The sequence below is a fragment of the Paroedura picta genome, chromosome 1 (assembly GCF_049243985.1).
Source record: "Paroedura picta isolate Pp20150507F chromosome 1, Ppicta_v3.0, whole genome shotgun sequence".
Classification (NCBI taxonomy): Eukaryota; Metazoa; Chordata; class Lepidosauria; order Squamata; family Gekkonidae; genus Paroedura; species Paroedura picta.
In genome coordinates, this window is record NC_135369.1 from 124,343,634 (window position 1) to 124,357,572 (window position 13,939).

The window sequence follows — 13,939 nt, forward strand, 5'->3', positions numbered from 1 at the left end:
CATTTTATCTAGGTAAACTGATCTCTGTTAATGAAGAAAGTGTCAATTATCTGGTCTCAGACTTGCTTATAGCTCTTCCGTTTCAACCAGATCCAATGCATCTAAAAGGTCATTCCCTTTTAGTCTACAAAACCCTATACCAGAATATAATTTTGTTAGGTGCCATACGACTGGTTTATTTTTGCTGCAACATTCTAACACAGATACCCTCCTCTTTCCCCCAAATCTAATACTGTAAGATGTGTAAACTTTTCTGGAATACTTCCAGTCTTCCTCCCTTCATCTCAATACTTTCTTCACTTTTTTGTATTTCTGCATACTCTACACAGCCCAAAAATTGATTCTCTGCCAGCTGAGACAGTTCTTTTACACCATGGAAATAGAATAAGTTATGTCTCTGCCAAAGCACAAATGACCTATTTATCCTCTCACTATAATAACCTTCTTTGAAATGGTAGCAAGTTTATCATTCTTCTTGCATATTTACAATAAACTCACTAAGAACAATTTAGTAATGCATATATCTTAACAGAAATGGCATCCCAGTGAAGATCAGCCTTTTATAACTTGACTTGTTCAGTTGAGGCTTGAGATAATGTCAGCAAGGTGACAGTCTGTTTATTAACCTAGGGGACTGTAGTCTAAATCAGCTGAAATCAAGGGGATTATTTTATTTATAGAATTTGTATCCCTCCTTTCGGCTCTTACAGGGGCTACCAAGGTGGTTAACAATTTTAAACATCCTGTGGGAACTTAAACAATTCCTCAAGGCCTCAAGATAGAACTATTGTGCCAGGTCTATGGTTAAGACCTAAGGAAACCGATCTATTGGCCTCACTGTCAGAACCCACCGGCTAACTCAATTGAGCATCTTTATTAGCTGCTCCACTTCCTTCAACTTGCTATTTGGTTTGGGAGTGTTCTGGTTTTCTGGGTTGGTTTTAGATGGCTCATTTTTCCTGCGGTGCCCCAAACTTTATTTTTCTTAATGGAAGGTGGGGAAAAAGATCCTTCAAACTTCCCTTCTGTCTCATCTAATAAAGTGGCAGCTTCATCTATGGTTTTTAATTTTTTATCCCTCAGATACCATTTCAGTTGTGTAGGACTCTTAACCATAGTGGCTTTCTAATATTTCAGCAGAGCCACTATAGTCCTGGACACCGTTTCCACCTGCATGGGCCAATTCAGGCATGCCCAACTTTGCTGGGTTCGTCCAAATTGGGCCAGCCCATAGAGTGCCCGCCCCAAGAAGCTGGTCACGAGGCGCACTCACAGCCTCCCATCCAATTGCTCCTGATCACAGAAGGTGCTGGTCCCACACTGCCCATTCCAGCCTGCCACTCCGGCCACCTGCCAGCTGGGAAATTCACCAATGCCATGGCCAGGCAGCCAGGGGAAGACGGATGCCACACTGTGCCCTATACAGCAACCCAGGAGAATAGTCCCGTGCTGCTCAGCCAGGCCTACTGCTCTGGGGGAGGGGGAGGAGAAGGATGTCTCAGGGAGCTTTGCCCCACTGCAGGTAGCCCTGGGGAAAGCTCCACTTGCTAGGCACTCCTCTCTAAAATGCTGGAGCATCCCCCCCTCGCACCTTTGGTCACCACCCCAATGCATGCACTTTTTCCTTCCTTTCCACCCTCCACCCATCTCTGGCCCTGCAGCTGCTGCTGATTTCAAGCAGGCCGGTGCATCAATTCCCCCACTTCAGTCCTGCCAGGTTCATCGAGCAAGCTTCCCCGTCCTTGCCTCCCACCACTAGCACCTGTTGCATCCCTGGGTGCAACGGGCTTTCGGCCTCGTTTGTCTATAAAACTGTTCTTAACGTATTAATTGCTTTAGTTCTTCAAATGTCTTACCCTTGACTCATATTTTTAAGGCTAACTGAAATGACAATTTAGTTGTATGTCTAATCTAACTCTTACTGTTAAAAGTAAATAATTTGAGGTCTCCTCATCCTCCATCTCTGAGTTAACTTCACCAAAGCCTCCACAAATCTATAGTCACAAATAAACCATTCTGTCCTTACCTAGTACCTCAAAATCTTGACATGCAGAACTGAAGAGAAATGTCTCCATATTACCCCCCTTTTGATAACATTGAATTTTCTTTTGTTCCACTGAAGTACATTACTAATTTGCTACTAATATACTTTAGCCTTATATCTGTACTCTTATGATCCTTGTTCCATTGTTTGAGGAAGAGTGCATGCACTCAAATGCTCATTCCTTCATTGGTCTTAAAGGTGCTATTGGACCCAAATTTTGTTATACGTTCTTGAGTTTAATTGACACTTCAGGTTTTAGCAGGTGGTCTTTAAACACAACAGAGCAGGGATCATACCACTCCTTAGAGATACAGCCCTTTTTAACTGGGTATAAGATCTGTCCCTTTTTCTGGCCTGAATGGGAGTCTTCACCGATCTACCCATTCTTCCTTGCCAACCTTCCCTGTGTGATAAACTGATAAACATATCTCAATCAGGGGTAAACACAAAAGCCTATTATGCACAGCAGCGGCCACACCAGGCCACTGCCAGAGCACCATGCTTCGCTGTTTATTGTGTCCTCAAGGGGGATGCAGTTCAGTGGTGAAAACTTTCTGCATCCCCGCAGCAAACTCATTTTGGACCAGCATAGACCAGCTCCATGTGTCCCCCCTGCCCCTGTGGAACACAGCCACAGCACGGGGGGCAGCGGCAGAGGGCTTATTTTACAGGAAGGCGGGATTGCATAAGAATGCAGTCCCATCTTCCTGCAAAATTACAAAAAAAGTTCATCCCTGCGGTGCTATGAAACGCCGCAGAGCCAAGTGGGGCATTTTTGGTCCCCTCCTGACCATCGTAGCACAGGGAGGAGCCAGGTCTTCCAGACCCAGCTCTTCCCATGTGTATGGGCCTGGCCTGGCCTGGCCTGGCCTGGCCTGGCCTGGCCTGGCCTGGCCTGGCCTGGCCTGGCCTGGCCTGGCCTGGCCTGGCCTGGCCTGGCCTGGCCTGGCCTGGCCTGGCCTGGCCTGGCCTGGCCTGGCTGCTGATGCCAACCACAGCCAAAAAGGAAATGCTTTAAAAGCTGTGTTCCCTTGCTACGGGCCATCGGAGACCCTACAGTGGGTCATGGCTGGGAGGGGGCCAGGCTGGCAGCAAAATTGTGCATAAGTGCAGATTAGCCCCATTGCCATACCATCGCCAGCCCAGCCTTTCCTCCCCATGCATTATGGGTCCATCTCAATCAGCACTCAACTCTTCTTTGGGCTAGACCCAAACTCAGCTCTCCTCAGTGTTTACTTTGAAGTCTCCCTCTGCTCAACTCATGTTAACAAATTATATTCCTTTGTCACTCAAGGCTCTCTTGCTCTTTGAGGCATTAACCCTTCACAGTCCAAAGCACTTATGATTTTATAAAGGGCAGTTCATTGCAGATACACTATGTGTTGAATAAAAGACTGCTTGAATTTTATCCTAATCCAAAAAAGTACCTGATGGTATTTCATCATTCACATGCATTGTTTAAGAATATAGAAATAGATTCACTTCTCCTTTGAAATGCTTCTTTAGCCCCTTAACACCCCTTTTTTGCTGCTTGCCAAAGACAGGAAATTGGATTTTGCCTAAATTATGATCTTTCAGTATAATTATTGGTACCAAACACTCCTCTCTCTTTATCAACTTGATTAACTGTGATTATACAATGCCCTAGGATGCCTTTGACATGTGAGAGATGAGATCATTATTAATGTATTTAATCCCTGGTGTGAATCATTTCAGATGCATAAGTGCAGAATTAATACACAAGTAGGACTCTTCCTTATACTTTCTAAGAAGAACTGAGGACATAGCAAATTTTGTAGCAGCTTCACTGACCACTGACTAGGTTCTTAACTTAATTCAATATGCTAGTTTATGCATCTATTTTGTTACTGACAGAGTGCCTCTCTCTATGAGTTCTCTCTCCATGTATTAAGAGTGGCTGGGAAGACACAGCCTGAAGTTCTAGCTTAACATGACATATAATCTAATAACAACCATGCCAACAGGAGGTTTATGCCAACAGGATGTCTGAAATTTGGGGTTGCTCTTCAATGAGGTCTGTCTTATATTGTTCCTCCATGAATTTAGAAGGGCTGTTAACAAACAAGCTACTCCTTTACTCCCAGGACATGTATCCATTCAGGGACCTGCAATGAAGCCAAGATGTTTTGCATCAAACTTGAAAAACAAAAGGCCATAAGCCCACATTTCTGTATTCACAGTATTGCAGGTTATTGCAACATATGCCTCCTAAGTACACAAATATACATATTTGGAATTCAACTATGGCACAAAAATTAAAGCTGTCATACACAGAACATGAATACTGGGCACATTGAATAAAATATTCAGTGAATTTGTACTTGCCCAGTACCTTAGATTTTACTGAAGAGATATCATTTTATGCAAACCTTTCAGCAAAATCATCACACTGGTTCATATATTTATGCCCACAACTGTGAATGTACCACAGTGTGCCAGCACAATACTTGGGCATGCGTTTTCCTCTTCCCCATTTCTTCCTGCCGGCAGATGAAGCACCAACAGGGAAGTCTGTAATGTCAGTAATAAACAAAAGGAGGTCACAGAGGTGGACATATGCAAAACAACAAGAAAAAAAACCCATGAGAAATATAGTAATCCAGTGATAGTTATCTAAGGTTTTAAAATAGCAGTACAATGTAAACTCGGTCCTTGTACTGATATTTAAAAACCTTAGGTGACTACAACTGGATCACTATATTTCTCACAGGGTTTTGTTGTTGTTGTTTTGCATAGTGGAAGACCTGGCAATCCTACAAATTAAAAGTCACATCGTGAAAAAAAAAACACTGGCCAGTGAATCCTTTCATTATTGATACCAATTTGTTTTCCATTAAAATTGAGTTAAAATCCAACCCCACCTCTAAACAGCTAAAAATGAAAAAGATGAGAATCAGTAGTTCAGTAGCAGAACTCATACTATGTATATAACAGCATCTTTTGGGTAGGAAGCCCAAGGGTCATACTGGACAATATGATTTTTATTGAGTTGGGTTCAGGTTACCCACATAATGCCACTCCATCCATGAACATTTTGTCTGGAAAAATAGTACATGGGAAGGCAGAAGTTCCTTCTCCTATGCCGTTGACCCAGGCTACATCTAGCCGACCAGACTTCTTAGAGAGCTGTTTTCTTCAGCTGCTTCTAGCTGTTGAGAAAATGAGTCAATTTGGGTCTGGAAAACCTAGCTGTGCTGTGAAAGCCAGACCTGACCATTAAAATTGGATTGTGTAGTTTAGTTATAAGGAAAAATATCTGAGATTTTGGGGAGCTCTGAAAGCTATAATAGGTTCTCCCACATTTCCTCCTTCCCGCCTGCCAGGCAGTAGCCGTAATTGCACCCCTTTCCACTGCATCACTAGGGACTTTCTCCCGGGTTCTTTACATTTGGGAATTTAATACTGCCACAGAAAACTGCTGTCAGCAATTGATTATCTAGTCATCCATTATTCTCTTAAGATAGACACATATATTGAACCCAAGATGTTTCCCATGCAACTCAATCTCAAGTGAATACAAAGAAATCAAAATTTCTGTTTTCCCCTCTTATCTCTGGAATCCGTTACCCATTTTCATTATGCTGTATGTTAATTTACCATCATACTTGCCTATAAGTATGAACTGATGACTTCCACTCCATGACATTGCATCTGAGGAAGTGTGCTTGCACATGAAAGCTCACAACTTGAATAAAACACAGGGACCATTTCCACACAAGGAATTTGCCCCTGCCTGGCTTCTCATTCGTGGGTTTTAATGCTGCTTCCTCATGTCAGCAACAACCCATAGTAGGGTTGTGCACTTCAGCCGCCAAAGCAGCTGTTCGAGCACGAAGCGGCCAGTGACGCGAGGCGGGGCAGCGCTGGTGGCAGCACGTGACCCGGTACCCACATGCAGGCGCAGAGCTCTGCCCCTGCATGCGTGCACTGACTGGTGTACCAGTGCCACCCCTCCCCCTCCCCCCCCCCCCGTGCCAAGGCACTGGCTGCTTCAGGCTCGAACTTTAGCTTTGGCAGCTGAAGCACACAACCCTAACCCATAGCTCTCCAGTGGGTGGTGTGAGTTTTTGGCTTCTTTGCCACATAATGAGGGAAAGTGGTAGAATCCACTTCCCCCGTTCTTGACATGGCACACAATGAGGCGCAAACAGGGGCAAGCATGTCTGAAAGAAGACATTCATGCACATCCTCACACCTACCCTCCTTTCTCCATGTTCATATGGAAATTTAAACCCACATTCCTGTTTGTGTTTTCTGATGGTAGAGTATGAACGGGGAAGGGGGGGGGGCATGTGATGAAGCAGCCCTCTCCCTATTAGCATCAGGGTCCAAATACCATAAAGAGAGACCATTATACAAAGAATTCTGAAAAGAAATTGAAAGAAATGCTTTAGTGTTGTTGTTTTTCAACTGTTATACTGTTGTGGTGTGTCCCGTAGCAATGTAGAAGTGGTGTGTGTATGTGGGGGGGGGGGATGGAAGTTTGAGTCCCCAAAACAACCACTGTGAAGGGATTGGTGACTTGCATTGATCGACAACCTAAGGAGTGGGGGGAAACCTGTGGGTTGTCCACACTTCCATTGTCCACAATGAGATGGTGGGATAACGCAGGAGAAGTCTCCTGTCAGGAAGAGTGCAAACATGTGGTTTAATATTGGGCATTTGCAAACAGGAGGTAGCGTTCGTTGTCCACCTCCATGCAGAAATAGTCATGGATGTATCATTGGAATGTTCTAACAATATGAGATTGCTGGTTTTAGAAAAAGCCCCCGGAGACAGGGAAGCAAATAGCCACCATAGGTCAGGGGTGGGTGCGGTGAAAGGGAAAACTGTGCTGGTGCCAGTAGGGTCAGGAAGTTCCAAACTTCTGCTTTGACACGAGTGCTCCCCCAACTTTGCTATGGTTCTGAAATAATCTGTGTTGTGCACAATGATGATGTGGTGAGGAAGGGGGAAAGTGCCCGCCAAAGCATTCAAGCAGGGGAAAACAGCTCATGTGTAAGTTGCTAGTGTTAAGTTTTGCTGTGGCCTGAATCCATATAGGAGAGCTGCTTTTATCTTGTTACCTTTCTTACAAGTTCCAATTTAACTGTTCACCAAAAGGCTGACAACATTTTAAAAACGTAGACTATTGCTGGTAAGAAACATAAAACACCCTACTTTTATGAAAAATCAGCTCTACTTTAAAATTGTAACATGACTTTCAGTTCCCATTGTTCTGCCTTCTCCTTCCAATGACCCCCCCCCCCCCCCATAGTGCCATAATAAATATCTGGAATAAACTATATGTTTCAATACACAGACTCCTAAGAAACTATGTTTGGGTAGAATTGAGAAACTGAGTTAAAATTGCTAATACTTAAATTTACCATTGTAACATATTAACAAACAAGAGATGACAAGAAACGACTGAACGACATTTTAGGAATTGGTGGACTAAAATGGACAGGAATGGGTGAATTTAATTCAGACGACCATCAGATATACTACTGTGGGCAAGAATCTCACAGAAGAAATGGAGTAGCCTTCATAATCAATAAAAGAGTAGAAAAAGCAGTATTGGGATACAATCCCCAAAATGACAGAATGATCTCAGTTCGAATCCACAGCACTAAAAATTCCACAATCTTAGTATTCCACCCCCCATTCAGCATTCCAACTTGTATGCAAAATCATAAATTGGAAATCTCTTGTAAAGGCTGCCTTCTGCTGTAGCAGCTATTTATAAAAGAATATAGCAGCAATGAAAATAGTGGCAACTGACATTTTACTTGAACTCACCAGTCTCCTTTTCTGTGTGCATGCATGCTCCCATGTGTATGTGCACTGGAGATACAATTTAAAAACAAGCAGCTTTCATTTACTCTAATATTGTAATTAGAAAGTGGAAATAAGCAAATGAATAGGGGAAAGTTCAGGAGGGGAATAGTTACAGAGATAGCAAGAGAGATTTATAATTCTACAGAGACTAAGAATAAGAACATAAATGCACTTTCATCCCAGTGTGCTTTATTGCCTTGATTTAATGCTGAAGGGGGCTGATGTGACCTTAAATCAACTCATGTTTGATGCCATTAAAAAGTCACATGCCCAACATTCATCTTTGTGCAGTTTTATCAGGTCTCCAAATAGGCAATCTATGGGGACATTCTGTTTCATGAAAGCCTGTGGTTAGGAGGATACTGAACAGGAAACCACCCTTGTGCTGTCAAAGAAGTTGTGCTGTCTTACTTATAATGTTCACCCACTCCCCTTCAGAACTCATCTGAGGGCCAAACTAGGGAAGAGATTCATATTCTGAAATCTATAGATTGATTTCCGTTGCATTCTTAAAATTAGTAAATGGAGCTGTAGGTTTGGGGAAAACCTATTTCTTAACACTGAATCTCATGTTCCCTATCTTCCCTGTTTTGATTTTTTTCTCCCTGCCAGCATGCATATGGAGCTTGTGTGTGTACCTTGCTCAGCTTTTTTAGATTGATAAACAATGGCAGATGCATGCTATCACAGCAAGTTAATCAGCATTTGTTGAAATTTTTTGTGCCATTAGCCTCAAGCCCTTCACCAGAAAGGCAAGATGCAGCTCGGCCCTTGAGCAAAAACCCTTTAACATGGACCGTTGATGATGTGGCATGGTTTGTGAAGGATGCTGACCCTCATGCTCTAGGACCTCATGTGGAACTCTTCAGAAAACATGTAGGTATGAAGTGGTGTAGGATGGATTGCAAGTATCTGTATCTAATTCTCAAGTTAATAAGCGAGACCTGCACAGCATGTGACCAAGCTAATGAAGTGCATGAATTTCAGTATGGAGTTCTAACACAGCTCTGACACATCAGACATCCCCACAGTCCTTTGCTGATCAACCGCACCTGTGTTTACCAGTATATCCACCAATAGGCCTCATATATTTTTACTTCCATGATTTAGCAAGGACACTGTTTTGGAATTTGCCGTTAGTATGTTCACACTTGACATATGTGAGTATTGGCAGTTACTGCATCACTTTTAAACATGTGAATTGTGTCAAACACTACTATCGATAGAACTACTGTTTCTTCAGCCTTTGGCTAAAGGAGCTTCTTTTCACAAGTATATTAAAATTCGTAGTTAGAAACCAACCATCTCAATCCCTGTCTGAGAGCTTTCCTGATTTTCCTTGCTGTCTGCTATATCATCCCTGTTGTCAGCACTAACCTAGTTAAGATCTGCATATTCAAGTATTTTGGATACATTCTCAAGACTGTTCCAGGGCAGGAGCTGTCACTATCAGAATCTAGCTCAAGTGGAAAATGAATTCCAGCCACCATATTTTTCTCATGGCTACTCTATCAAGTGGGGCAGAGTTGAATATCTTAATCTTTTGTTTTGGGCCATTGAAGAAGTGACAGGTGGTGTCTCTAGGAAGGCTCATCATTTTTACTGGTGCAATCCTAAAAACACTTTCCTGGGAGTAAGCCTCATTCGATAAAATTAAAATTAAAAATTACGTGGGTCTGCATTTTGTGCATGGAAACATTCCCTCCCTGTTTAATGTTTGGCTTTTGTCAGTTTCATGGGGAAACATGCAAGTTGTCTGAAGCTTGATTAATTCTACTTGACTGTGCTTTTGAATTACTCATTTCCATGCAATTTTTCAACCGTCATCTCTGAACTAGATTAGCATGAAGAACCCAGAGGTGAGAGAGAAGTGATTACTCCATTAACCTTAGCCATGTCTTCCTTCCAGTTAAATCATTCTAAGGAGCAGGTGCATAATTTAGTTTGCAGCCCTGAATGCCATTGACATTCCCAACAAGCACCTGAAATCATTGCTATTGCAGTCAGCTAATTTGGCCATGACATGCCAGGACTGCAGAACAAGGAGGAAACTCAGGAGATAACTCTTAGTTGAACATCCCAGGGCTTGTGTCACATTGGAGAAGAACACCTTCCCACCAACAGCATGTTAGCTGCAAATGCTCCTATTTCTCTCCACATAGCTGCTTCCAAGTAAGTAGTGTTTCATTCCCTGAGGTTGACCAGCTGCAAAGGAGGATGACCTACACTTAGGGTTCCTGACTGGCTGGAGAAACAAAATGTCATATCCCTTTAACTGAGATTTGATAGGATGCTTATTACCAGGTGATGTGTTTCCATTCTGTGAAAAACTTCACCTCCTCATTGCCACATATTAAGGCTTCAATAAAAGGCAGGATGGGAGGGTAGGCATGTCCAGTCTCATCAAGTCCCAGAAGCTAAGCAGGGCCAATTCTTGGATGGGAGATCACCACCTAAGACTTTGCAGAGGAAGGCAATGGTGACACTGACTGGTTCAAAATAGGAAAAGGAGTGTGCCAAAGTTGTATTTTTCCCCCTTCCTGTTTAACTTGTATGCTGAGATCATTATGAGAGACATTGGAGCTAAGATCGGAGGAAGAAATATAAATAATTTTTGGTATGCTGATGATACTTCCCTCCTATTAGGAAGACGTGGAACAGTTGATTATAAAAATCAGTGAAGAAAGCAAGAAGTTTGACTCTGTCTTAACCATTAAAAAGACAAAAATACCACTACAAAAAACAAGCATGTCTCAATAGCAATTGATGGCAAAAAGCAAATGTGTTCAAGAATTCATTTTCCTTAGATTACAAACAGATCAACAAGGCCTAGGGCCTTGTTGTTTGGCAGTTGATTCAAAGCCCATTCAACTTCATCCTCAAGAACAGCCAGCTCAAGTTCTATTTTGATTTCTTTATCCTATGGAACAGTTATCACATGATGGCACTATGTACATATGTAAACGGTAATGACTGGGGAAGGCCCTGGCAAACCACCCCGTATTGAGTCTGCCAGGAAAACGCCAGAGGGCGTCACCCCAAGCGTCAGACATGACTCGGTGCTTGCACGGGGGATACCTTTACCTTTACATATGTAAATAGCTGAACACCCCCCCCCCCCCAGGCTGGGTCTCATCCCTCACAAGTACCTCCCCAAAGTCCCACAAATGTTTTTTTTACAAAATAATATCAGCCCCCACATTTCTAAGGAAGGGGTACAGGAATTTCAGGTAAAGCTTGACCTAAACATTATTCTGGAAAGCAATAAGGAATGCAGACTCGGTGCAAAGAACACACAGTGAGGATAAGCCAAAGCCCTGGAACGCTCTCTCTAGAGAGATTTATCATCTGCCAGCAGGTGAAGACTTTTAAATTGTATTTGGTATTGCCTCAATGATTGCTCCTTTCTAATCAGCTTTTAATGTTTTGAATATATTTTATTGGTTTTATATGTATTTAAATTGGCTTTTAATTTTTAAAGTTGTTTTAATGAGATATGTTTGGGAAGGGGGTTATTTTAATGATTTTATAATGTATTTTATCATTTATGCTTTGAATTGTTAACTGCCTTGGAGGCCTTCATAAGGGCAGAAAGGTGGAATCTAAATTTTGTAAATAAATAAAAATAAGTAATGCAGTGTGCAGCTCATTTAATTCTGATCTGTAACTGGAAAATGAATATTGAAGGCAGAGTAAAGCTTTTGAATTGAAGATAATTAAACCTGCTCTCTCAGAGATATGTCCTGCCTTTTGCAATGATGGATATTATAACTGAAAGCACATGTGCCTTAGACTTGAGGCATCTTCATATTGATTATTCTAGCTTTCTTCCAATTATCCTACCACTCGATGTACTCTTTCTTGAGCAGAGTGCTTTTACTGCCAAGCAAAACCTGCGTTTTTATCTTCTTTCAAAGCAGGAGATGCAGAATAGCACACCACTGGCTGGGCTGGCAGGGCAATTTTGAAATTTATATTTCATTGCCAAGTACAATGTATTACCCCTTAAGTAGTCAATGAAATCATTTGAGCTGGTCACTTTACAAAAGGAAGCTGACTTCTGAGTTAAACCATTGGTCTATTAATACTGGTGTTTTCTCATTTGGCAGTTGGCTCTCCAGGATCTCAGACGGAGATCTTTCATATCCCTTGCTGTCTAAGGCTGCCAACAGGCCAGGAGGAAAGAGTGTCCTGTATCTATAATAGAGACTATGTCAAAATGGGCAGCTTAAAATTTGTTGGAATATGCAAGATCTGTAGAATGCACGATTCATGGGGATATGAAGAATATCCTACTACTGAACTACTTGTGAAAATTCCCCCACTGATATCTAGCCAGTACTGTTCTCCACATAGTTTAAACCCATTGCTGCAGTTCCTATCCTCTGCTACCAACAGGAACTATTCATTGCCCTCCTCCAAGTGACAATCTTTCAAATACTTAAAAACAGCAACCATGTCTCAACCACCTCTTCTCAAGGCTGAATATTCCTAAGTTCCTTTCTCAGCTCCTGGATCATTCTTGTCACATCATTCATGTGGTATATAGTGGGACAATAACATCTGGTGATTTCGATGTGATTCCTCTGCTGAATGCAGCCCAAGAATGCATTCAGCTTTTTTACTGCTGCATCACACTGTCTGCTCATATTTAGCTTAGTCCATGAGTACCCCAATATCTCATTCACACACACTGCTACCCAGAAGTGTATCTCCCATTCAGTTTACCATCAGAGCATCATGGGGGACCTTATCAAAAGCCTTACTGAAATCCAGGTAAACAACATCAATTGAGTTTCCATGATTTAGTAAACCCATCATTCAGTCAAAAGACAGGCTTACTAGATCATGGAAATTCAGTCACACTGCAACCTGCAATAGATAGAGACAGAGAGAAGGAGGAAAGGAGGAGAGGAAGTGATGCTGGAGAAAAAGGGACCCATGCCTTGCAAATGAGTCAGAGGAGTACCTGAGTTTGTGAATCTCCCCATAGCCTGTGTTTCAGTACAATTTCATTTCATTTCATTTATCAAATGGTAGATGAACCCACAAGAGGTTCAGCCATACTTGACTTAATACTGACCAACAGGCAAGAGTTGGTGGATGAGGTGAAGGAGGTGGGGACCCTAGGGGGAAGTGACCATGTCCTCATAGAATTCCTTTTGAGATGGGGAGCCAAGGAAGCTTGTAGCCAGACACGGATGTTGGATTTTCGTAGGACAAACTTTAATAAACTCAGAGACTTGATGAGTGTCATACCATGGACGAGAATGCTGGAAGGGAAGGGAGCACATGAAGGGTGGGCGCTACTCAAACAAGAGCTATTGCATGCTCAATCAATGACTATCTCAGAAAGACAAAAACACAGCAGGAGCTCTAAGAAGCCTATTTGGATGAACAGAGAACTTCAAGAGGAACTAAGAAAGAAAAGTAAAATGTTCAGGAAATGGAGGGAAGGACAGAGCTCTAAAGAAGAGTACCTACAGGTTACTAGGCACTGTAGATCAATCATCAGAAAGGCCAAAGCTGAGAGTGAGCTAAGATTGGCCAGGGAAGCCCACTGTAACAAGAAAAGATTTTTCAGTTATGTGAGGAACAAACGTAAAGTAAAGGAGGCAATAGGCCCACTGTTGGGTGCGGATGGACAAACTCTAACGGAAGATGCAGAGAAAGCAGAAAGGCTTAGTGCCTATCTTACATCTGTTTTTCCCCACAGGTCAAAGGATTTAGGCACATCTAGAGATGGCAGTAGCCAAAGGATAGTGTCTGGGTGGCAGGTTAACATGGATAGAGAGGTTGTCGAGAGGCATTTAGCTGCACTGGATGAGTTCAAATCCCCTGGGCCAGATGAAATGCACCCGAGAGTGCTCAAAGAACTTTCCAGAGAACTTGCACAGCCCTTGTCCATCATCTTCGGGACCACTTTAAGGACTGGAGATGTCACGGAGAACTGGAAGAGAGCAAATGTTATTCCGATCTTCAAAAAAGGGAGGAAGGATGACCCGGGAAACTACAGACCAGTGAGTCTGACCTCTGTTATGGGGAAGATAATGG

The 13,939-nt window shown here is 42.5% G+C and overlaps 1 protein-coding gene across 4 annotated transcripts in view; it reads left to right on the forward strand.

Annotated features, from left to right (window-relative positions):
• Nucleotides 1-13,939, forward strand: part of SCML4 (Scm polycomb group protein like 4) — a 125,174-nt gene that overhangs the window by 102,946 nt on the left and 8,289 nt on the right. For 2 of the 4 annotated variants that reach the window (XM_077302706.1, XM_077302723.1), the window contains one exon: nucleotides 8,616-8,761. In XM_077302706.1, coding sequence (XP_077158821.1) covers nucleotides 8,616-8,761 — 146 coding nt within the window. Of the gene's footprint in view, nucleotides 1-8,615; nucleotides 10,852-13,939 lie in introns of those variants that run through there. The other 2 variants (XM_077302696.1, XM_077302714.1) reach the window with 1 other exon arrangement.